The sequence below is a fragment of the Harmonia axyridis genome, chromosome 6 (genome assembly GCF_914767665.1).
Source record: "Harmonia axyridis chromosome 6, icHarAxyr1.1, whole genome shotgun sequence".
Lineage (NCBI taxonomy): Eukaryota > Metazoa > Arthropoda > Insecta > Coleoptera > Coccinellidae > Harmonia > Harmonia axyridis.
In genome coordinates this window covers 450,120-474,192 of record NC_059506.1, presented here as the reverse complement: position 1 = coordinate 474,192, position 24,073 = coordinate 450,120, and the positions used below count along the sequence as shown (strand labels likewise).

General features: G+C 30.9%; 2 protein-coding genes across 2 annotated transcripts; both read left to right on the top strand.

Annotated features, from left to right (window-relative positions):
• The first annotated feature begins 8,676 nt into the window (after window positions 1–8,676).
• Window positions 8,677–9,473, top strand: LOC123681965 (probable E3 ubiquitin-protein ligase XERICO). Its single transcript, XM_045620351.1, has 2 exons — window positions 8,677–8,815; window positions 8,980–9,473. The coding sequence occupies exons 1-2, from the start codon at window positions 8,718–8,720 to the stop codon at window positions 9,176–9,178; spliced, it is 297 nt and encodes a 98-aa protein (XP_045476307.1). The 5' UTR covers window positions 8,677–8,717; the 3' UTR covers window positions 9,179–9,473.
• Window positions 9,474–14,433: 4,960 nt separating this feature from the next.
• Window positions 14,434–15,015, top strand: LOC123682383 (probable E3 ubiquitin-protein ligase XERICO). The gene is made up of 2 exons (XM_045620981.1): window positions 14,434–14,652; window positions 14,817–15,015. Exons 1-2 carry the CDS (start codon window positions 14,555–14,557, stop codon window positions 15,013–15,015), a joined length of 297 nt encoding a protein of 98 aa, XP_045476937.1. The 5' UTR covers window positions 14,434–14,554.
• The last annotated feature ends 9,058 nt before the right edge of the window (window positions 15,016–24,073 follow it).

The following is a 24,073-nucleotide window of genomic DNA, read 5'->3' as shown; positions in this document are numbered from 1 at the left end:
AAAAATTATCTGTGAAATTCAAAAAATTGGGTACTTTGGCTGAATGCAACTCTGTTCTGTTGTGGAAAAAAAACCACAGAAATGAATATTTACTATGATGTCATGTCTCAGATTTTAGAATTGAAGTACTAGCCAACTTAGTTTGAAAATGAAGTTATTTGAATAAGCTCACCTCAACTCCTCGATTTGATAACAAATTACTGAGCTTTGGCACAGCTCTGATAATAAGAAGATACTTCACTAAAATCAACATTCTTTTTGAAAAGTCCAGATTATTCATAAAGCCCGTGTTTAAAAAAGTTTTCACAAAATAGTCCCATTATAATGACAACAATCATTTCCCACTAAAGACTGGTGCTATCGAACAATACTTCTTCTTCGGGTCATTCAAACTCACATCGAAACAAACCACTAGACAAATTTTCATGTGATTGAGATTGAATACTTTTATTCTTTTGCTATTCCATAAATTCATCCTAAGAGCATATGATTGACATACTTCCAAGAGGGCCATAATTGTTTTAATGTGAAAACTAGTACGCCCATAGATCTACCTTGTAGGTAGATCAATATATCCTGTAGATCTACCTAATAGGTAGATCAATGTTGTCCATAGATCTACCTTGTAGGTAGATCAATGTTGCCCACAGATCTACCTTGTAGGTAGATCATCATAGCCCATAGATCTACCTTTTAGGTTGATCAATATAGCCCATAGATCCATATTTTAATTCATTCATAAATACTTCCATATCTCCTGTTAAATCGATATCGCACTGTATAAAAAATATTCATCGCACGTATATCTTCGCAAATTATGCAAGAGAAAACAAATCTAAAGCTCTTATTCCAATTTCCAGATTTCATAAGGTCTCGATTTTCCAGAAATGTATAATTGGCGCTTGAAAATTGTACACCCTGTATATAATCGTCAATCCCCACCTGTATACCTTCAAGAATTATGCAATTGAATGATAACCTATAGAGCTAACATGACAACTATAAGAAAAGTTTTCAGTTCTCCAGAGACATCTCGGAAATTGTACACTCTGTATAAACGTTATTCATCACACGTATATCTTCGCAAATTATGTGAGAGAAATCTAACTTGAAATTTCAATTTTCAGATTTCATAAGTTTTCAATTTTACAGAAAAGCATAATTGGCGCTCGAAAATTGTACACCCTGTATAATATGGTCAATTTATCGAAAAACCTCCAATAGGCAACTTGAAAAAAAACAATGTATAATCGTTATTCTTATATGTACTTTGAAAATCGGAAAAACATAATTATATGTGTATACTACGAAATCATTCACACAATAGACTAAACAAAAAATTGATCCATTTCAATCATCCGAAGCATTCACCGCCAAATAATATAAAAATTAATAACTGGCGAAAAATTAAGAAAAAAAAAATTATCACCTGCTGCAAGATTTGAACTCGCATCCCAAAAGAGACCTTAGATTGTACGACCGCATCCCTAACGACCCGGCCACAATGCCTTTGCATAATTGGTTGCATTTATGCTTCTTTTAGGAATAATGTCAAAATAACTGGTGACAGAGATTCTATAAATTGATGAATTTTCATGAATTTCGTTTAAAAAATCGTTAAATATAAAGGAAATCGAATTAAAATATCTCTACCTACCAGTTTTCTTCGCCTCAAATGCTGATATCTTTCCAAAATGATATATTTACCTTGACAATTCACATGAAACGGAATGCTTCAAGATTTGACCAATTTCCATGAAAATATCAACAAAACGCAAAAATACCATCATAAAAAAAAAAATCAATGTAATATTTGAATTAATTCTATTCTATTCTAAAAGGGCGGTACATACAGGTGTAGTCTATTATTTCCTCAAATTTCTCGTTAAAAACTTTTCAAATAATCAAATGACTCCTGTAGAGGCTTCTGGCAAACCAAGCTTTCCACTGACACAAAACGATTCCGCTTGAAAATATCATAAAATATACATGGAAAAAGGGATATAAATCGCATCTGATTCATCTTTTCTTGCATATTTCCTCTCGATTCGTCCAAATTTCAACATTTCCATTAAAATATCATCTGACGTTTCCCATTTTCATTCTGTATTTCGACGATTTCATGAATGAGCACAGAATTGGTTGAAACGTCAGAATATTTTGAATAGATTATTAGATTGATCCTTGATTTTTTTATACAGTTATTCATATTTCAAATAGTTCTATTCATCAAGAGCCCTCTAATGGACACAGTAAAAATAATATAAAACCTAAATATTCTAGAAACGTCAATTGCCGCGGACGTTGCTAGGCCCGTTGCTACCCAAGGACATCGTAGTATTTTCCTATTGGTCGTTCACGTCGACGTGAATCTGGAAATTCGTCGGGAAATTTCCCAAACTTTATCCGTTCATTCCCAGGTAATCCCGAAAAATCGGGAAACGGGAATATCCGCGGGAGTTAATTCGACATTTTCTCTTTCTTTCCGTAATTTTAGTTTTTCTCGTATCTCTCCCAGAGCCGAGAACACTCGACCGCAAAATCGGTCCAAAATCGTTCGATTTTCGGTGGGAGGAGCGCTTACGAGTTTAATATAGTATACAAATTAGGCGAGTTGAAAGAAACAGGATAATATTCTATTGTGGATATTTATATTGAATACTTCTCATTTATTTTCAATGCCAAAATCAAGATGAATTAAGTAGTAAAGTTGGCTATAATGTAGGTACACATTAAGAACAAATTTGATTACAAGTGGAGTCTAACATTTTCCATTGATTACAGAGCCAGAATATTTTACATATTTCCATATTTTCATACTGATGGCTGATAGTTGGAACAAATCAAATGCTTCATTTCATAACAAATATCTTATAACAATAACAGTGTAAACTGTAAATGAAAATTTTAGGTTAGAACATAGATTATTCGAACCGAACTGCTGTGTTTATAATATTTGGCATCACTCGCAATTTGAAATTCAAACTAATATTCTCAATTTGGTCGAATGTCATTGCATTCAAAAATTGACAAGTGCATACACCATGCTTTTAGACATCTTAGTCATAGCATGTAGAGGATTTGATTTAGTTAGTTAACTTTTTATTTTCGATGTGTAGAATTTCAAAACTGCTCTACATATTTATTTTTGAGTCCGCTAAATCAGGATTTTCGACTAATGGAACTAGAGTTTTAAATGAAATAATTTTGAGAGATAATACCGAATGAAAAACTATAATAAGTTTCGTGAGGTCGAAATCATAGTGCGAAATATTAAGAAATAGCGAATTTGATACTCTTAACCCTTCGTTAGGCGCGCGGTATTTCCTAACGCGTTTAGGCGCGTGGATTACAAACGTAATCCAAAATGATTTGTCATTAAATCACATACTCAGACTATAATCATTGGCTAAATTGGTTATTCAGTTTTGTTGATGTATCTGCTTCAATGATGAAAAAAATTTTTTATGAAAATTCTCAAGAATCTCACTGTTTGAATAAGAAAGCGAAAGAATCACGTTTTTCATAGTTTTATCTGCGTCTTGTACATTTTGGACAACAAACAAAAAACAATTATGAATAGCTGAAAAAAAAACAGATATTCTGAAAAAAGACAAACCAAATATGAAAAATACAATTTGCTACATTCGATAGAAGTTATCATATTCATGGAAAATTCACACAATTATGGTGATTTCTTCAACCATCTAAACATTCAGTGCAAATATCTACTGCATGTTGCTTGCAAGCGTGTCTTTTGCATTTCACGCACACTTTCCTTGTTGACTTGTTACGGCTTCTAGGACATATATTACATCGTCTTATAGGATTTTCTTGCCTTGGTAGATCAGAAGGCGGGGGTAATGTCGCTTCGAGTCCAAGGAGGGAACGCGCTCGTCTTCTGAGTTCCATGGGTAAGCAGGTCATATTCGACCTGGCCTCTTTTTGTGTCTTGATGAGTTCCCAAGCAAATTTTTCAATGAAATCACTCCTTACTTTTTTTTTCCGTAGGATGGTTCGCTTTGTAAATGCAGACGGCATTTATTCCAGCTACGTTCAGCAGATTGTAAAAAACAACCATTGCATTTTTCGCAATGTTGTATTTTTGGCATAGTTGGTCCACTAAGTCGACGCCAATTTTGGTGTGGTTATAAAATGTCACTATTTCTGGTTCTCTTTTATCTTCTGTTTCCAGATCGATCGCAACATCATGGTGCATTGAAGATACTAAAATAACGGATTTATTTTTAGGGTCAGACATATTATATTCCTGAAACATCAATAATCATGAGATAATGATATAAGAATACATATGCATTCGATAATGTTCGTAATAATGCAAAAAAAACTATACTTACCAAATTTATGACAACACTGCGTTACGTTTGCTCGAAGGAGCAAACGTAACGCAGTTAGGCGCGCGGATTACAATGGTAATCCAGTCGTGTTTAGAGGCTCCTAAATTCCAGCAAAAATATTTCCCACCGCTCACTGAATACTGAATCGCTAGAAAGAGATGTAATTGACAGCTACAGAGGTCCGCGCTTACATAACCAATGAAATTAGGAAAATATCGGCGTTGGAATAGTGGTGGATTACAATCGTAATCCACGCGCCTAACGAAGGGTTAAATATAGATAATATACATGTAGCGGTATTGAAAATATCGACTATCGATAGTATCTGAAATGAAAGTATCGATATTTATCGAACAATTTCAATTTCCTTCCGTGCATCCAGAAATAAAAAACAAATATAATTCGCACATGCCGATATACGCATCCAGAAGAAGATGTGACCATTGTAGTACAAAAAACTTGTAGTGTACCATTATGTCTGTCAAAATCTAAAATCTGTTTTGCTGAGTATCAATCAAATTAAAAATTTTTTATTCAACTTCAATATTTTCGATACTGTTATGAGTTTCTTATATTGCATGGTGGTACATAAGATATACCACCTCAAAAACTGTACTTCAGTAGAAAAAAATCTGTTTTTGATTGTACTACGTTTCATTCTATTGCCCCTTTACCAATAATCACTAAAAAAATATTTAGAAAATAAAAAAAAAATTTGGCTGTGCTTTCAGGTTATATTTCAATGGAGATTCTGTGTGCTTGAAAGAGTTTACTATCTATTGGTAGATAATTAAATAATCTTTTAATAACCATGACGTCATCAGATAAGCAAAAATCAATTTAGACTTTTTTTCAAGTATTTTAAAATTGTTTATGTTATTAATAATTTTTTTTCGTATTATTTATTCATTGCTGACCCTTAAACAACAAGTATTTGCTAGTAACAGAACCTAAATTTAGTTTATTCTCAAATTATCATGGATATCTGAGATAGCTATTAGAAAGTTAAATTATACTTTAATTAAGATGCATAGAAAACCCTATGCATCTTATAGCGTATTGACAGGCTGCACCAGAGCGAATCAATTCGAACTAATTACGTCATTTAGCACTGAAAAAATTCGATTTATTTCGCATTGGTGCAGCCAGTCGAATACACTGTTAGCTTTAATGACCGTGACATCATCAGGTAACCAACAAAAGTTTGACGTTTCCTCTTTTGAGATCTTAAATGCCTACTTTTAAAATGTTTATTTGCCATATATATATATATATATATATATAAAAATAGTTATAAGTATGATAAGGGGTGTGGGAAAATTGATAAGTGTTATAATTTCACTCTTCTTTATTTCATTTAGTCGACGTTTCGATCCCGATGGGGACCTTCTTCAGGACTCTACAATAGCAATAGAAAACAGTCAAAAACATGGCAACCACAAAACATGTAAAAATAGTACATACCGAAATACAGAGTTGTAAAGATCTTATTTGAACACAAATCAATAGCTCTCAAGAAAGCAATGAACAAGAACATCAACAATTTTAGCGAAAAAAGATCTGATATTTCGTTAGCACAAGAGTAGAAATCAATTATCATATGTAAATAAGGTAAACAGAAAAATCAACAAAATGAGAGGTTGTCAAAAATGCTGTCAACCAGACTTGCCACAGAATACACGCACATGACAAATGAAACATAGAATAGCATTAAATCACACTTGGTCGCAGTAATTCACTCTCACCGAACTCAGAACAAATGCGATTATTGAAAGACTCCATGAACCGAATCCAATCCCCTCTCACAGAAATAGTCCGGAACACAGATTTCATTATTACGTTATCCCGACTGTAGAACTTGTGAAAAAGATCTGATATTTCGTTAGCACAAGAGTAGAAATCAATTATCATATGTAAATAAGGTCAACAGAAAAATCAACAAAATGAGAGGTTGTCAAAAATGCTGTCAACCAGACTTGCCACAGAATACACGCACATGACAAATGAAACATAGAATAGCATTAAATCACACTTGGTCGCAGTAATTCACTCTCACCGAACTCAGAACAAATGCGATTATTGAAAGACTCCATGAACCGAATCCAATCCCCTCTCACAGAAATAGTCCGGAACACAGATTTCATTATTACGTTATCCCGACTGTAGAACTTGTGAAATGTCGACTAAATGAAATAAAGAAGAGTGAAATTATAACACTTATCAATTTTCCCACACCCCTTATCATACTTATAACTATTGTTGTATATTGGGAATTAAAATTGTTGATATATATATATATATATATATATATATATATAACCTCATTAGGTAAGCCATTGTATATATATATATATATACAATGGCTTACCTAATGAGGTTATTGGCATTTCTAAGAATTTTTAACTATCTAATTTATTATTAGATGAATAATTCTTGAAATCAATGTGACTTCATCAGATAAGATAAGACAGTTTAATTCTTTTTTGAAATGTTTAATTGTACCGGTGTGATGAATTGAATCAGATATACAGTACAATCCCGATTATACGAATCGCGATTTTCGAAAATCCGAAACAAACTATTGAAAAATAAAATCCCGATTAACCGAAAAAATTCGCATTATACGAAACGCGTCTAGGATTCACCTATACTGTTAGGTGGTCCCCCTCGGGGTTTCACGGCAATACGACGGTCTAAAATGCTAATTGTTTTGTTTAACTGACAGTGTTGAAAGCACATATGTATTAACGTCTGTTTTTATCGCAAAAAGAGTAGTTTTATTCTCAAATATTTTACAAAATACAGTGTAGTGTGGAATATAGAATGGGACATATTTTATATTTCACTTTGCATCTAACATGTCTTTCATGAATGTACATATGTACATATTATGTCAAAAATAATTGACTAATAAAGATTAAACAAATTCAAAATCTTTTGCTGACAGAATTAATTCCCTTAAACCTTGAAGTTGTTTTTGAAGTTATGTTCATGTTTTGTAAATAAATATTTGAAAGATTAATATTTTCGCCATTAATACAATTCTACAATCAACCGTTGTAACCCTCTAAAATATATCTGAAAGAAAAATTCACATCGGTACAGGAATTTCAAGTCTTTCAACATAAAAGTAGGTAGTTAACGATTTTTGGAAAACTGGTTGTTAATATAATTCAATAAAAATTATGTCAACATGATTCGACTTGAATTCACATTTTTGAAAACAATTTGATATTTCCCTATTAAAAATACAATAAACTACACGGCTTATTACGTCCAAATGTACTAAGAATAATTAGAAGATTCAAAAGTAAGATATTTATAATAGTTTGACTTAAAAAACATTTTGAATACTTAGAAGACATCAAACTGATGTTATTCATCTAATAATAACAGTCATTCAGGGAATTATTAAACCATCTATTAGTTACAAAAACGGATAGTTTTAAAGTTTAAGAAAAAATTTCAAGAATTATTTAACTATCTATTTAGTAAGTAATAGTATAATGCTTAAATTGAGTTCTTAAGTACTTTTATAACTGATCAAAAATAAGAAACATATTTTTTATGACATTATTTAGGTTAAATATTGAAAAGTTCAACTAAGAAACGAAATATAATGATAATTCGCGAATATTTTTCTCATGAAACCTCAAAATCTTTTGCTGACAGAATTAATTCTCTCAAACCTTGAAGTTATATTCATGATTTGTTAATAAATATTTGAAAGATTAATATTTTCGCCATTAATACAATTCCACAATCAACAAAACATGAATTGCAAACACAAACGCTGTTATAGAAAGTGTCCTTTATAATTTGAGCAATGCCACATCAAACAGATAAAAATGGTGTTGGTCGACCTGCATTTTGATATATCAGGGTAAAATGTTTAATTGATGCTTGATTCAATTGTCAAAAATAGGCCTGTAGGCATACTCATTCAGAAATGGACACAAATAAGGCCTAATGTGATACGGGGATAATAAAAAATTTCCCAAGAAAAAGAAGAAGAAAAAGGTATCTGCTCTATGAAGATCTTCACCCTAATTGTGAATCTGTGTTCAAGTAAATATATCAAAATTTTAACATATTCATCCAAATAATTTTTTCTGTTTGAAATACATGAATAATTAATCTTTTAATGGCATACTGTTATAATTTTTCATCAATTTGATCGTTCAAAATCAATATTATAAGTTTGAGAATAGAATCCTAGATCCCAAAGAAAAGAAGAAGAAAAAGGTATCTGCTCTATGAAGATCTTTAGCTTCATGGTTCTGTTCTCCCTATGTTTTCATTCAGTGTCTTGCTAAACTTAGTAGAAGTTAGTAGAACAGTGTTTAATTTAAATTCACAATGTCTGAAAATTTATTCGACGCAATTTGTTTCATCCCTGTTAATTATAATTTAACAGAGGAGGAACTTAATAGAACAGTGATAGAATCTATGAAAAGGTAAGGATTTACATCAAATTTTTTTAACAATTCTTGAAATATCATAATTGCACTGTACCTGTGTAATTTTTATTCTATATGTGTTAGAAATGTGTATGAAATGAATAATAATCACATTGTACCTATCAAACAACAAATTAATACGTATATTTTTTTTTTTCTAGGGGCGTACTAGATGGAGAATGTAGCGTTTGTCTCAGCGACATATCAGGAGACATATACCTCACGGGATGCGTACACTGTTATCATAAGGAGTGCTTGCAGGAATGGGTTGCGCATTCAAATGAGTCCTGCCCCTTATGTAGGACATCACTGATAATAGAGAAAACCTTCCGGATATTTGACATGAAATCGAATCGATGAATCATGATTCATCGATTCCATCCGGAAGGTTTTCTTTTTTTTAATTGTATAATTTTGTAAGGATCTTTGATATAATCATTGACATTGTATAAATATTGTGTTAATAAAATGTAATATATTTAAATTATTTAAAAATTTTTCTTCATCCCAATCCCCATAAAGCTAACTGATGAAGCGTCATTTGATTAAAAATGTAGATGAATGTTCTGAATAAAACAATAATAATATATTTCAAAAATAATCTCAGCCATATATGGCATTTGAATTAGAATTGATTTCGCTTGATCCAATAGTCAAGAATAGGCATGCTCATTCAGAAATGGACACAAAGAAGGCCTAATGTGATACGGGGATAATAAAAAATTTGTTCACCAAGATAAAGCGGATATTTGTGGTAACCAATTTCTGATTAAATGTCTTTTTTTATGTATATATCAGAGCTTCACAGTATGTCTTAGAAATGCGCATGGATTTAAGTTTATTTTTAATGCAAATATTTTTTATAATACAAGTGCAGAAGGCATTGACATTCTTCCATGAGTTCAACATATATGTATAACATGTCAAAGTGACATCTCATTCATCCATAAAAAATGGGAGATATTAAGTTATTTATATTACCTCACAAAAAATATTTTTAGAATTACCTAAACCAAATTTTAAAATTTCTAATGTTCTCTATGACAAACTCACCTCAAGGTGGTATCTGGCTCCAGACTGACCAGGCAAGCGCTAAGGATGCAGGGCACCGAAGACGGATACATAAAGGCACACTGTGTACACAATTCCTTAAGATGTTGAGAGGCCTTCAGCAGGTTCTTCTTGCTAAGCAACCAGCTCCATCCTTTGAGTTCTCCGTGGCAAATTCTTCCAAGCCGACCTACCACCAGCCTCCAAGGTCTGGCGCTTTGCGAAAGCACCCCGATTATGAAGTCCTATCCTTCGAGCAGACGCCTTTTTCCGTCGACTTCTGAAGCAGAAAAAGCTATTATTCTCCGAACACAAGATTCCATACACATTCTTCTGTTTCTTTATTATGAACATTACATCCCATAAAAATACCAGAAATTCGAAGAAACCAACTCTTAAGAGTAATTTGAACGTTCATTGAAGAATATTTGGCTAATTTGAAAAATAAAAGTATTCTTCATATTTTCTCGTACAAAGCGCCGTTTTCGAATAGCTTGATCTTAAAAAAAAAAATTATCTGTGAAATTCAAAAAATTGGTTACTTTGGCTGAATGCAACTCTGTTCTGTTGTGGAAAAAAAACCACAGAAATGAATATTTACTATGATGTCATGTCTCAGATTTTAGAATTGAAGTACTAGCCAACTTAGTTTGAAAATGAAGTTATTTGAATAAGCTCACCTCAACTCCTCGATTTGATTACAAATTACTGAGCTTTGGCACAGCTCTGATAATAAGAAGATACTTCACTAAAATCAACATTCTTTTTGAAAAGTCCAGATTATTCATAAAGCCCGTGTTTAAAAAAGTTTTCACAAAATAGTTCCATTATAATGACAACAATCATTTCCCACTAAAGACTGCTGCTATCGAACAATACTTCTTCTTCGGGTCATTCAAACTCACATCGAAACATACCACTAGACAAATTTTCATGTGATTGAGATTGAATACTTTTATTCTTTTGCTATTCCATAAATTCATCCTAAGAGCATATGATTGACATACTTCCAAGAGGGCCATAATTGTTTTAATGTGAAAACAAATTAGGCGAGTTGAAAGAAACAGGATAATATTCTATTGTGGATATTTATATTGAATACTTCTCATTTATTTTCAATGCCAAAATCAAGATGAATTAAGTAGTAAAGTTGGCTATAATGTAGGTACACATTAAGAACAAATTTGATTACAAGTGGAGTCTAACATTTTCCATTGATTACAGAGCCAGAATATTTTACATATTTCCATATTTTCATACTGATGGCTGATAGTTGGAACAAATCAAATGCTTCATTTCATAACAAATATCTTATAACAATAACAGTGTAAACTGTAAATGAAAATTTTAGGTTAGAACATAGATTATTCGAACCGAACTGCTGTGTTTATAATATTTGGCATCACTCGCAATTTGAAATTCAAACTAATATTCCCAATTTGGTCGAATGTCATTGCATTCAAAAATTGACGAGTGCAGCATACACCATGTTTTTAGACATCTTAGTCATAGCATGTAGAGGATTTGATTTAGTTAGTTAACTTTTTATTTTCGATGTGTAGAATTTCAAAACTGCTCTACATATTTATTTTTGAGTCCGCTAAATCAGGATTTTCGACTAATGGAACTAGAGTTTTAAATGAAATAATTTTGAGAGATAATACCGAATGAAAAAGTATAATAAGTTTCGTGAGGTCGAAATCATAGTGCGAAATATTAAGAAATAGCGAATTTGATACTCTTAAATATAGATAATATACATGTAGCGGTATTGAAAATATCGACTATCGATAGTATCTGAAATGAAAGTATCGATATTTATCGAACAATTTCAATTTCCTTCCGTGCATCCAGAAATAAAAAACAAATATAATTCGCACATGCCGATATACGCATCCAGAAGAAGATGTGACCATTGTAGTACAAAAAACTTGTAGTGTACCATTATGTCTGTCAAAATCTAAAATCTGTTTTGCTGAGTATCATGCAAATTAAAAATTTTTTATTCAACTTCAATATTTTCGATACTGTTATGAGTTTCTTATATTGCATGGTGGTACATAAGATATACCACCTCAAAAACTGTACTTCAGTAGAAAAAAATCTGTTTTTGATTGTACTACGTTTCATTCTATTGCCCCTTTACCAATAATCACTAAAAAAATATTTAGAAAATAAAAAAAAAATTTGGCTGTGCTTTCAGGTTATATTTCAATGGAGATTCTGTGTGCTTGAAAGAGTTTACTATCTATTGGTAGATAATTAAATAATCTTTTAATAACCATGACGTCATCAGATAAGCAAAAATCAATTTAGACTTTTTTCAAGTATTTTAAAATTGTTTATGTTATTAATAATTTTTTTTCGTATTATTTATTCATTGCTGGCCCTTAAACAACAAGTATTTGCTAGTAACAGAACCTAAATTTAGTTTATTCTCAAATTATCATGGATATCTGAGATAGCTATTAGAAAGTTAAATTATACTTTAATTAAGATGCATAGAAAACCCTATGCATCTTATAGCGTATTGACAGGCTGCACCAGAGCGAATCAATTCGAACTAATTACGTCATTTAGCACTGAAAAAATTCGATTTATTTCGCATTGGTGCAGCCAGTCGAATACACTGTTAGCTTTAATGACCGTGACATCATCAGGTAACCAACAAAAGTTTGACGTTTCCTCTTTTGAGATCTTAAGTACCTACTTTTAAAATGTTTATTTGCCATATATATATATATATATAATGGCTTACCTAATGAGGTTATTGGCATTTCTAAGAATTTTTAACTATCTAATTTATTATTAGATGAATAATTCTTGAAATGAATGTGACTTCATCAGATAAGATAAGACAGTTTAATTCTTTTTTAAAATGTTTAATTGTACCGGTGTGATGAATTGAATCAGATATACAGTACAATCCCGATTATACGAATCGCGATTTTCCAAAATCCGAAACAAACTATTGAAAAATAAAATCCCGATTAACCGAAAAAATTCGCATTATACGAAACGCGTCTAGGATTCACCTATACTGTTAGGTGGTCCCCCTCGGGGTTTCACGGCAATACGACGGTCTAAAATGCTAATTGTTTTGTTTAACTGACAGTGTTGAAAGCACATATGTATTAACGTCTGTTTTTATCGCAAAAAGAGTAGTTTTATTCTCAAATATTTTACAAAATACAGTGTAGTGTGGAATATAGAATGGGACATATTTTATATTTTACTTTGCATGTAACATGTCTTTCATGAATGTACATATGTACATATTATGTCAAAAATAATTGACTAATAAAGATTAAACAAATTCAAAATCTTTTGCTGACAGAATTAATTCCCTTAAACCTTGAAGTTGTTTTTGAAGTTATGTTCATGTTTTGTAAATAAATATTTGAAAGATTAATATTTTCGCCATTAATACAATTCTACAATCAACCGTTGTAACCCTCTAAAATATATCTGAAAGAAAAATTCACATCAGTACAGGAATTTCAAGTCTTTCAACATAAAAGTAGGTAGTTAACGATTTTTGGAAAACTGGTTGTTAATATAATTCAATAAAAATTATGTCAACATGATTCGACTTGAATTCACATTTTTGAAAACAATTTGATATTTCCCTATTAAAAATACAATAAACTACACGGCTTATTACGTCCAAATGTACTAAGAATAATTAGAAGATTCAAAAGTAAGATATTTATAATAGTTTGACTTAAAAAACATTTTGAATACTTAGAAGACATCAAACTGATGTTATTCATCTAATAATAACAGTCATTCAGGGAATTATTAAACCTATTTAGTAAGTAATAGTATAATGCTTAAATTGAGTTCTTAAGTACTTTTATAACTGATCAAAAATAAGAAACATATTTTTTATGACATTATTTAGGTTAAATATTGAAAAGTTCAACTAAGAAACGAAATATAATGATAATTCGCGAATATTTTTCTCATGAAACCTCAAAATCTTTTGCTGACAGAATTAATTCTCTCAAACCTTGAAGTTATATTCATGATTTGTTAATAAATATTTGAAAGATTAATATTTTCGCCATTAATACAATTCCACAATCAACAAAACATGAATTGCAAACACAAACGCTGTTATAGAAAGTGTCCTTTATAATTTGAGCAATGCCACATCAAACAGATAAAAATGGTGTTGGTCGACCTGCATTTTGATATATCAGGGTAAAATGTTTAATTGATGCTTGATTCAATTGTCAAAAATAGGCCTGTAGGCATACTCATTCAGAAATGGACACAAATAAGGCCTAATGTGATACGGGGATAATAAAAAATTTCCCAAGAAAAAGAAGAAGAAAAAGGTATCTGCTCTATGAAGATCTTCACCCTAATTGTGAATCTGTGTTCAAGTAAATATATCAAAATTTTAACATATTCATCCAAATAATTTTTTCTGTTTGAAATACATGAATAATTAATCTTTTAATGGCATACTGTTATAATGTTTTCATCAATTTGATCGTTCAAAATCAATATTATAAGTTTGAGAATAGAATCCTAGATCCCAAAGAAAAGAAGAAGAAGAAAAAGGTATCTGCTCTATGAAGATCTTTAGCTTCATGGTTCTGTTCTCCCTATGTTTTCATTCAGTGTCTTGCTAAACTTAGTAGAAGTTAGTAGAACAGTGTTTAATTTAAATTCACAATGTCTGAAAATCTATTCGACGCAATTTGTTTCATCCCTGTTAATTATAATTTAACAGAGGAGGAACTTAATAGAACAGTGATAGAATCTATGAAAAGGTAAGGATTTACATCAAATTTTTTTAACAATTCTTGAAATATCATAATTGCACTGTACCTGTGTAATTTTTATTCTATATGTGTTAGAAATGTGTATGAAATGAATAATAATCATATTGTACCTATCAAACAACAAATTAATACGTATATTTTTTTTTTTCTAGGGGCGTACTAGATGGAGAATGTAGCGTTTGTCTCAGCGACATATCAGGAGACATATACCTCACGGGATGCGTACACTGTTATCATAAGGAGTGCTTGCAGGAATGGGTTGCGCATTCAAATGAGTCCTGCCCCTTATGTAGGACATCACTGATAATAGAGAAAACCTTCCGGATATTTGACATGAAATCGAATCGATGAATCATGATTCATCGATTCCATCCGGAAGGTTTTCTTTTTTTTAATTGTATAATTTTGTAAGGATCTTTGATATAATCATTGACATGGAATAAATATTGTGTAAATAAAATGTAATATATTTAAATTATTTAAAAATTTTTCTTCATCCCAATCCCCCTAAAGCTAACTGATGAAGCGTCATTTGATTAAAAATGTAGATGAATGTTCTGAATAAAACAATAATAATATATTTCAAAAATAATCTCAGCCATATATGGCATTTGAATTAGAATTGATTTCGCTTGATCCAATAGTCAAGAATAGGCATGCTCATTCAGAAATGGACACAAAGAAGGCCTAATGTGATACGGGGATAATAAAAAATTTGTTCACCAAGATAAAGCGGATATTTGTGGTAACCAATTTCTGATTAAATGTCTTTTTTTATGTATATATCAGAGCTTTACAGTATGTCTTAGAAATGCGCATGGATTTAAGTTTATTTTTAATGCAAATATTTTTTATAATACAAGTGCAGAAGGCATTGACATTCTTCCATGAGTTCAACATATATGTATAACATGTCAAAGTGACATCTCATTCATCCATAAAAAATGGGAGATATTAAGTTATTTATATTACCTCACAAAAAATATTTTTAGAATTACCTAAACCAAATTTTAAAATTTCTAATGTTCTCTATGACAAACTCACCTCAAGGTGGTATCTGGCTCCAGACTGACCAGGCAAGCGCTAAGGATGCAGGGCACCGAAGACGGATACATAAAGGCACACTGTGTACACAATTCCTTAAGATGTTGAGAGGCCTTCAGCAGGTTCTTCTTGCTAAGCAACCAGCTCCATCCTTTGAGTTCTCCGTGGCAAATTCTTCCAAGCCGACCTACCACCAGCCTCCAAGGTCTGGCGCTTTGCGAAAGCACCCCGATTATGAAGTCCTATCCTTCGAGCAGACGCCTTTTTCCGTCGACTTCTGAAGCAGAAAAAGCTATTATTCTCCGAACACAAGATTCCATACACATTCTTCTGTTTCTTTATTATGAACATTACATCCCATAAAAATACCAGAAATTCGAAGAAACCAACTCTTAAGAGTAATTTGAACGTTCATTGAAGAATATTTGGCTAATTTGAAAAATAAAAGTATTCTTCATATTTTCTCGTACAAAGCGCCGTTTTCGAATAACTTGATCTTAAAAAAAAAAATTATCTGTGAAATTCAAAAAATTGGGTACTTTGGCTGAATGCAACTCTGTTCTGTTGTGGAAAAAAAACCACAGAAATGAATATTTACTATGATGTCATGTCTCAGATTTTAGAATTGAAGTACTAGCCAACTTAGTTTGAAAATGAAGTTATTTGAATAAGCTCACCTCAACTCCTCGATTTGATTACAAATTACAGAGCTTTGGCACAGCTCTGCTAATAAGAAGATACTTCACTAAAATCAACATTCTTTTTGAAAAGTCCAGATTATTCATAAAGCCCGTGTTTAAAAAAGTTTTCACAAAATAGTCCCATTATAATGACAACAATCATTTCCCACTAAAGACTGCTGCTATCGAACAATACTTCTTCTTCGGGTCATTCAAACTCACATCGAAACATACCACTAGACAAATTTTCATGTGATTGAGATTGAATACTTTTATTCTTTTGCTATTCCATAAATTCATCCTTCCATACATACTTCCAAGAGGGCCATAATTGTTTTAATGTTTTAATAGGCATCACTCGCAATTTGAAATTCAAACTAATATTCTCAATTTGGTCGAATGTCATTGCATTCAAAAATTGACGAGTGCATACACCATGTTTTTAGACATCTTAGTCATAGCATGTTGTAGAGGATTTGATTTAGTTAATTGTAAAACTAACTTGCAGACTTGTTGATCTTGTAGGCTGTAAACTGAGCTGTCGACATTGTTTTTCATATAACACAGTGTTTATAACATTCACCGCCTAATTTCCAACGTTATTTTCTGGAATATTCAATTATTTCCTTTATTCGGATTATTTTCACTAAATTATTCTGGTGAATGAACGTATGTGTTCAAGATTTGTACCACCGTGCATCTAGGTTATATTTTGTTTTAGCGCCAATATGGTAGGGATGGGCAAGGAACAGAAAACTATCGATATATATTGTATCGATATTTTCTGACACTATCGAAATGTATCGAAATATGTTAGAGTAAAAATATCGATATATCGATATTTATCGATATATATCGCTGTAATATTTTAGTGTGGGAAAATTTTGTTGAATTAATAAAGTTTTTCTATCATAGAGGAGAATAATAAGATTCAGATGACGGGATTCAGTTGAAAAGATATATTTAGTAGTTTTCATTATTTCGTATTATGATTTCGACCACACGAAACATATTTTGATCTACTTCCATTAGTCGAAAATCCAGATTATTTTCGGTATGCAGAATTTCTGTTTTGCGATTTACATTTCGATATTTAGGTATTTCAGAGTTTCAAATTCGATATTTTCAATATGTCGCATTATAATCCATCGTGACCAGATTCAGTTGAAAACACATTTAGTAGTTTGCTTCCATTTTTATAAAATATTTTCAAAATGAAGTAGGTACTTTCAACATATCGAAAATACTCGATATTTATTTGAAAGTGTCAAATTCGATATTTTTTAATCTTTTGCATTATGATTTTGACCACACGAAACATATTATGCTCTAATTCCATTAGACGAAAATCCAGTTTCATCGTGACCAGATTCAGTTGAAAACATCATATTTAGTAGTTTTGCCATCTTTCAATATGTAGAATTTCAAAACTGAAAATGCTTCTTATTGTATGGGTTAATATGGGGTAGGTAAAAGGCAAGGTCTATAGATTACACTAAATCTATAGACCTTGGGTAAAAGGGATCTTGGAAATTCCAGCAATAACCAATAAATGGTTCAGGACGTTTATGTACAGAAAGGAAGGTATTTAACAACAGCCGTTAAATTTTATTACAATTTTATTGTCTTTTTTTCTTGAGCTTTCAGCAAGATCGAGACATAACTTTTTATTTTCGATGAGTAGAATTTCAAAACTGCTACATATATCGAAAAAATTCGATATTTATTTTATAGTCCGCTAAATCAGGATTTTCGACTATTGGAACTAAAGTATAATATATTTCGTGAGGTCGAAATCATAATGCGAAATATAAAAAAATATCGAATTTGATACTCTGAAATCTATATAAATATATCGATTATATCGGTTGCAAAAATATCGGCAGTCGATAGTATCGAATTAGAAAATACCGACGATATTTACCGAAAATTTTCTGGGAAAATATCGATATTTCGATATATCGATATTTATTGCCCATCCCTACAATATGGATGAACACTTGTCATTTCGATTAGGGATGGGCAAGGGACAGAAAACAATCGATATTTTCTGACGCTATCGAAATATGTAAGAGTAAAAATATCGATATATTAATATATATATATCGCTGTAGGTAATATTATGGTGTGAGAAAATTCTATTGAATTCAAAAAAGTTTTTCTAACATGAAATGAATAATAAGATTCAGATGATGATATTCAGTTGAAAACGACACATTTAGCTCCCATTTTTATGGAAAATTTTCGTTAAGCAGAATTTTAGTGTTACGATTCTACATATCAATATCTATTTTAGAGTATCTAATTCGATATTTTTCAATATTTCAGATCATGATTTCGAGCAGACGGAAGATATTATGTTCTGGTTCCATTAGTCGAAAATCCTGATTTATTGTGATAAAATTCAGTTGAAAACGATTAATATTTCGCATATTGATTTCGACCACACGAAACATATTATGATCTAGTTGAATTAGTCAAAAATTCTGATTTATCGTGACCAGATTCAGGTGAAAACACATATTTAGTAGTTTTCAAAATGAAGTAGATACTTCAGTTCTGAAATTCTACATATCGAAGGTACTCGATATTTATTTTAGAGTGTCAAATTCGATATTTTTCAATATTATTATTCGAAAATCCAGATTAATCGTGAACAGATCATGTTGAAAACGACATAGGTATTTAGTAGTTCGCATATCTTCAATATGTATAATTTCAAAACTGAAAATACTACTTATTGAATAGGTAAATATGGGGTAGGTACAAGGGATCTTGGGAATTCCAGCAATTACCAATAAATGGTTCAGACGTTTAGGTGCAGAAAGATATTTGAAAACGGCCGTTGAATTAAATTCCAATTTTATTGTGTCTATTTATTTCTTGTGCTTCAAGAAAGGTTGAGACATAACTTTTTATTTTCGATGTGTAGAATTTCAAAACTGCTCTACATATTTATTTTTGAGTCCGCTAAATCAGGATTTTCGACTAATGGAACTAGAGTTTTTAATGAAATAATTTTGAGAGATAATACCGAATGAAAAAGTATAATAAGTTTCGTGAGGTCGAAATCATAGTGCGAAATATTAAGAAATAGCGAATTTGATACTCTTAAATATAGATAATATACATGTAGCGGTATTGAAAATATCGACTATCGATAGTATCTGAAATGAAAGTATCGATATTTATCGAACAATTTCAATTTCCTTCCGTGCATCCAGAAATAAAAAACAAATATAATTCGCACATGCCGATATACGCATCCAGAAGAAGATGTGACCATTGTAGTACAAAAAACTTGTAGTGTACCATTATGTCTGTCAAAATCTAAAATCTGTTTTGCTGAGTATCATGCAAATTAAAAATTTTTTATTCAACTTCAATATTTTCGATACTGTTATGAGTTTCTTATATTGCATGGTGGTACATAAGATATACCACCTCAAAAACTGTACTTCTGTAGAAAAAAATCTGTTTTTGATTGTACTACGTTTCATTCTATTGCCCCTTTACCAATAATCCCTAAAAAAATATTTAGAAAATAAAAAAAAAATTTGGCTGTGCTTTCAGGTTATATTTCAATGGAGATTCTGTGTGCTTGAAAGAGTTTACTATCTATTGGTAGATAATTAAATAATCTTTTAATAACCATGACGTCATCAGATAAGCAAAAATCAATTTAGACTTTTTTTCAAGTATTTTAAAATTGTTTATGTTATTAATAATTTTTTTTCGTATTATTTATTCATTGCTGACCCTTAAACAACAAGTATTTGCTAGTAACAGAACCTAAATTTAGTTTATTCTCAAATTATCATGGATATCTGAGATAGCTATTAGAAAGTTAAATTATACTTTAATTAAGATGCATAGAAAACCCTATGCATCTTATAGCGTATTGACAGGCTGCACCAGAGCGAATCAATTCGAACTAATTACGTCATTTAGCACTGAAAAAATTCGATTTATTTCGCATTGGTGCAGCCAGTCGAATACACTGTTAGCTTTAATGACCGTGACATCATCAGGTAACCAACAAAAGTTTGACGTTTCCTCTTTTGAGATCTTAAGTACCTACTTTTAAAATGTTTATTTGCCATATATATATATATATATAATGGCTTACCTAATGAGGTTATTGGCATTTCTAAGAATTTTTAACTATCTAATTTATTATTAGATGAATAATTCTTGAAATGAATGTGACTTCATCAGATAAGATAAAACAGTTTAATTCTTTTTTAAAATGTTTAATTGTACCGGTGTGATGAATTGAATCAGATATACAGTACAATCCCGATTATACGAATCGCGATTTTCCAAAATCCGAAACAAACTATTGAAAAATAAAATCCCGATTAACCGAAAAAATTCGCATTATACGAAACGCGTCTAGGATTCACCTATACTGTTAGGTGGTCCCCCTCGGGGTTTCACGGCAATACGACGGTCTAAAATGCTAATTGTTTTGTTTAACTGACAGTGTTGAAAGCACATATGTATTAACGTCTGTTTTTATCGCAAAAAGAGTAGTTTTATTCTCAAATATTTTACAAAATACAGTGTAGTGTGGAATGTAGAATGGGACATATTTTATATTTTACTTTGCATGTAACATGTCTTTCATGAATGTACAGGGTGGGCAAATTTCGATGTTTTAGCACTACAACTTTTAAACCAGAGGAGATAGACGAAATCTGATACCCACTTCTCGATCTCTTTTTCTGAGAAACTAACAAGGGTAGTATTCATTTTTGGCCACCTTCTTTTGTTTTCGAGTTATAAGTGAAAATTGGAAAAATGGCGATATCGAAAAACATCTATATCTCCGCTAATACTGATGATAGAGCTCTGAAATTAAAACATTCTACAGGCACTTTTTTACGTGGAATCCAGTGGCGTGCTCGTCTTTTCGAAAGGGTTTTTAATTATGAAGCTATGACCCAAAGTTATGTTTTTTTAAATGGGAACACTATATTTCTGTGACATTTTTTGAAAGCTTAATTTTTCCTGATTTCAAAAATATATAACATCATATGGTTCGTATCAATATAAATAATAGAAAATGGTCAAAAACCTTTTTTTACCTAAGATTCTCATTATTTCTATGGTTTCAACTGTTGACGAGCACAGAAAAATTGAGCTTCCTATAACAAGAGAAGAGTCCTTCCGTTGATATGATTTTTTCTGTGATTTTTACTAATTCTCTTCGTAATTAAATTGTTCAATCATATATGCATTGTTTCATGTGCTATTTGAAATGCTATAGTATATCCAAAGTCATTTGGAGGAAGATGAATATTTCAATTATAAAAGGTTTGGCTAAGTTTCCAGAAATTCCTTTGGCCCCAGTGAATTTATTGCCTAACAATACTTTTAGATAAACCCCGGTATTTTGCAGATCGCGGTATCCACTTCAAAGAGACATCTATGGCCAAGAGTTTTTATGGAATAGTTCAAGTGACTTTGAATAAAATATACTTGTGCGTATTCATTCTGGAGACCTATGAAAATAATCTTCTGATGCATCCATCTCATTACAACTCTTTCGATTGAAACAATCGATCCTGTGGATCTTTTCGTTATTTCCGAATCTATTTTTAGATAAAAAATTTATAAAATATACTTACCTAGATTCGAATTTTGTATAAATTAGTAAAAAGCATAGAAATAATCAGATTGATGGAAGCACTCTTCTCTTGTTATAGGAAGCTCAATTTTTCTGAGCTCGTCAACAGTTGAAACCATAGAAATAATGAGAATCTTAGGTAAAAAATGGTTTTTGACCATTTTCTTTTATTTATATTGATACGAACCATATGATGTTATATATTTTTGAAATCAGGAAAAATTAAGCTTTCAAAAAATGTCACAGAAATATAGTGTTCCCATTTAAAAAAACATAACTTTGGGTCATAGCTTCGTAATTAAAAACCCTTTTGAAAAGACGAGCACGCCACTGGATTCCACGTAAAAAAGTGCCTGTAGAATGTTTTAATTTCAGAGCTCTATCATCAGTATTAGCGGAGATATAGATGTTTTTCGATTTCGCCATTTTTCCAATTTTCGCTTATAACTCGAAAACAAAAGAAGGTGGCCAAAAATGAATACTACCCTTGTTAGTTTCTCAGAAAAAGAGATCGAGAAGTGGGTATCAGATTTTGTCTATCTCCTCTGGTTTAAAAGTTGTAGTGCTAAAACATCGAAATTTGCCCACCCTGTATACATATGTACATATTTAGGCATTTATGTACATATTATGTCAAAAATAATTGACTAATAAAGATTAAACAAATTCAAAATCTTTTGCTGACAGAATTAATTCCCTTAAACCTTGAAGTTGTTTTTGAAGTTATGTTCATGTTTTGTAAATGAATATTTGAAAGATTAATATTTTCGCCATTAATACAATTCTACAATCAACCGTTGTAACCCTCTAAAATATATCTGAAAGAAAAATTCACATCAGTACAGGAATTTCAAGTCTTTCAACATAAAAGTAGGTAGTTAACGATTTTTGGAAAACTGGTTGTTAATATTTCAATAAAAATTATGTCAACATGATTCGACTTGAATTCACATTTTTGAAAACAATTTGATATTTCCCTATTAAAAATACAATAAACTACACGGCTTATTACGTCCAAATGTACTAAGAATAATTAGAAGATTCAAAAGCAAGATATTTATAATAGTTTGACTTAAAAAACATTTTGAATACTTAGAAGACATCAAACTGATGTTATTCATCTAATAATAACAGTCATTCAGGGAATTATTAAACCATCTATTAGTTACAAAAACGGATAGTTTTAAAGTTTAAGAAAAAATTTCAAGAATTATTTAACTATCTATTTAGTAAGTAATAGTATAATGCTTAAATTGAGTTCTTAAGTACTTTTATAACTGATCAAAAATAAGAAACATATTTTTTATGACATTATTTAGGTTAAATATTGAAAAGTTCAACTAAGAAACGAAATATAATGATAATTCGCGAATATTTTTCTCATGAAACCTCAAAATCTTTTGCTGACAGAATTAATTCTCTCAAACCTTGAAGTTGTTTTTGAAGTTATATTCATGATTTGTTAATAAATATTTGAAAGATTAATATTTTCGCCATTAATACAATTCCACAATCAACAAAACATGAATTGCAAACACAAACGCTGTTCTTTATAATTTGAGCAATGCCACATCAAACAGATAAAAATGGTGTTGGTCGACCTGCATTTTGATATATCAGGGTAAAATGTTTAATTGATGCTTGATTCAATTGTCAAAAATAGGCCTGTAGGCATACTCATTCAGAAATGGACACAAATAAGGCCTAATGTGATACGGGGATAATAAAAAATTTCCCAATAAAAAGAAGAAGAAAAAGGTATCTGCTCTATGAAGATCTTCACCCTAATTGTGAATCTGTGTTCAAGTAAATATATCAAAATTTTAACATATTCATCCAAATAATTTTTTCTGTTTGAAATACATGAATAATTAATCTTTTAATGGCATACTGTTATAATGTTTTCATCAATTTGATCGTTCAAAATCAATATTATAAGTTTGAGAATAGAATCCTAGATCCCAAAGAAAAGAAGAAGAAAAAGGTATCTGCTCTATGAAGATCTTTAGCTTCATGGTTCTGTTCTCCCTATGTTTTCATTCAGTGTCTTGCT

What these genes read in the sequence shown, in the direction of transcription:
- LOC123681965 (XM_045620351.1), top strand. Translation starts at nt 8,718, where the DNA reads ATGTCTGAAAATTTATTCGACGCAATTTGTTTCATCCCTGTTAATTAT. An exon ending in GTGATAGAATCTATGAAAAG is followed by an intron (nt 8,816 to 8,979) that starts GTAAGGATTTAC and finishes TTTTTTTTCTAG; the next exon opens with GGGCGTACTAGATGGAGAAT.
- LOC123682383 (XM_045620981.1), top strand. Translation starts at nt 14,555, where the DNA reads ATGTCTGAAAATCTATTCGACGCAATTTGTTTCATCCCTGTTAATTAT. An exon ending in GTGATAGAATCTATGAAAAG is followed by an intron (nt 14,653 to 14,816) that starts GTAAGGATTTAC and finishes TTTTTTTTCTAG; the next exon opens with GGGCGTACTAGATGGAGAAT.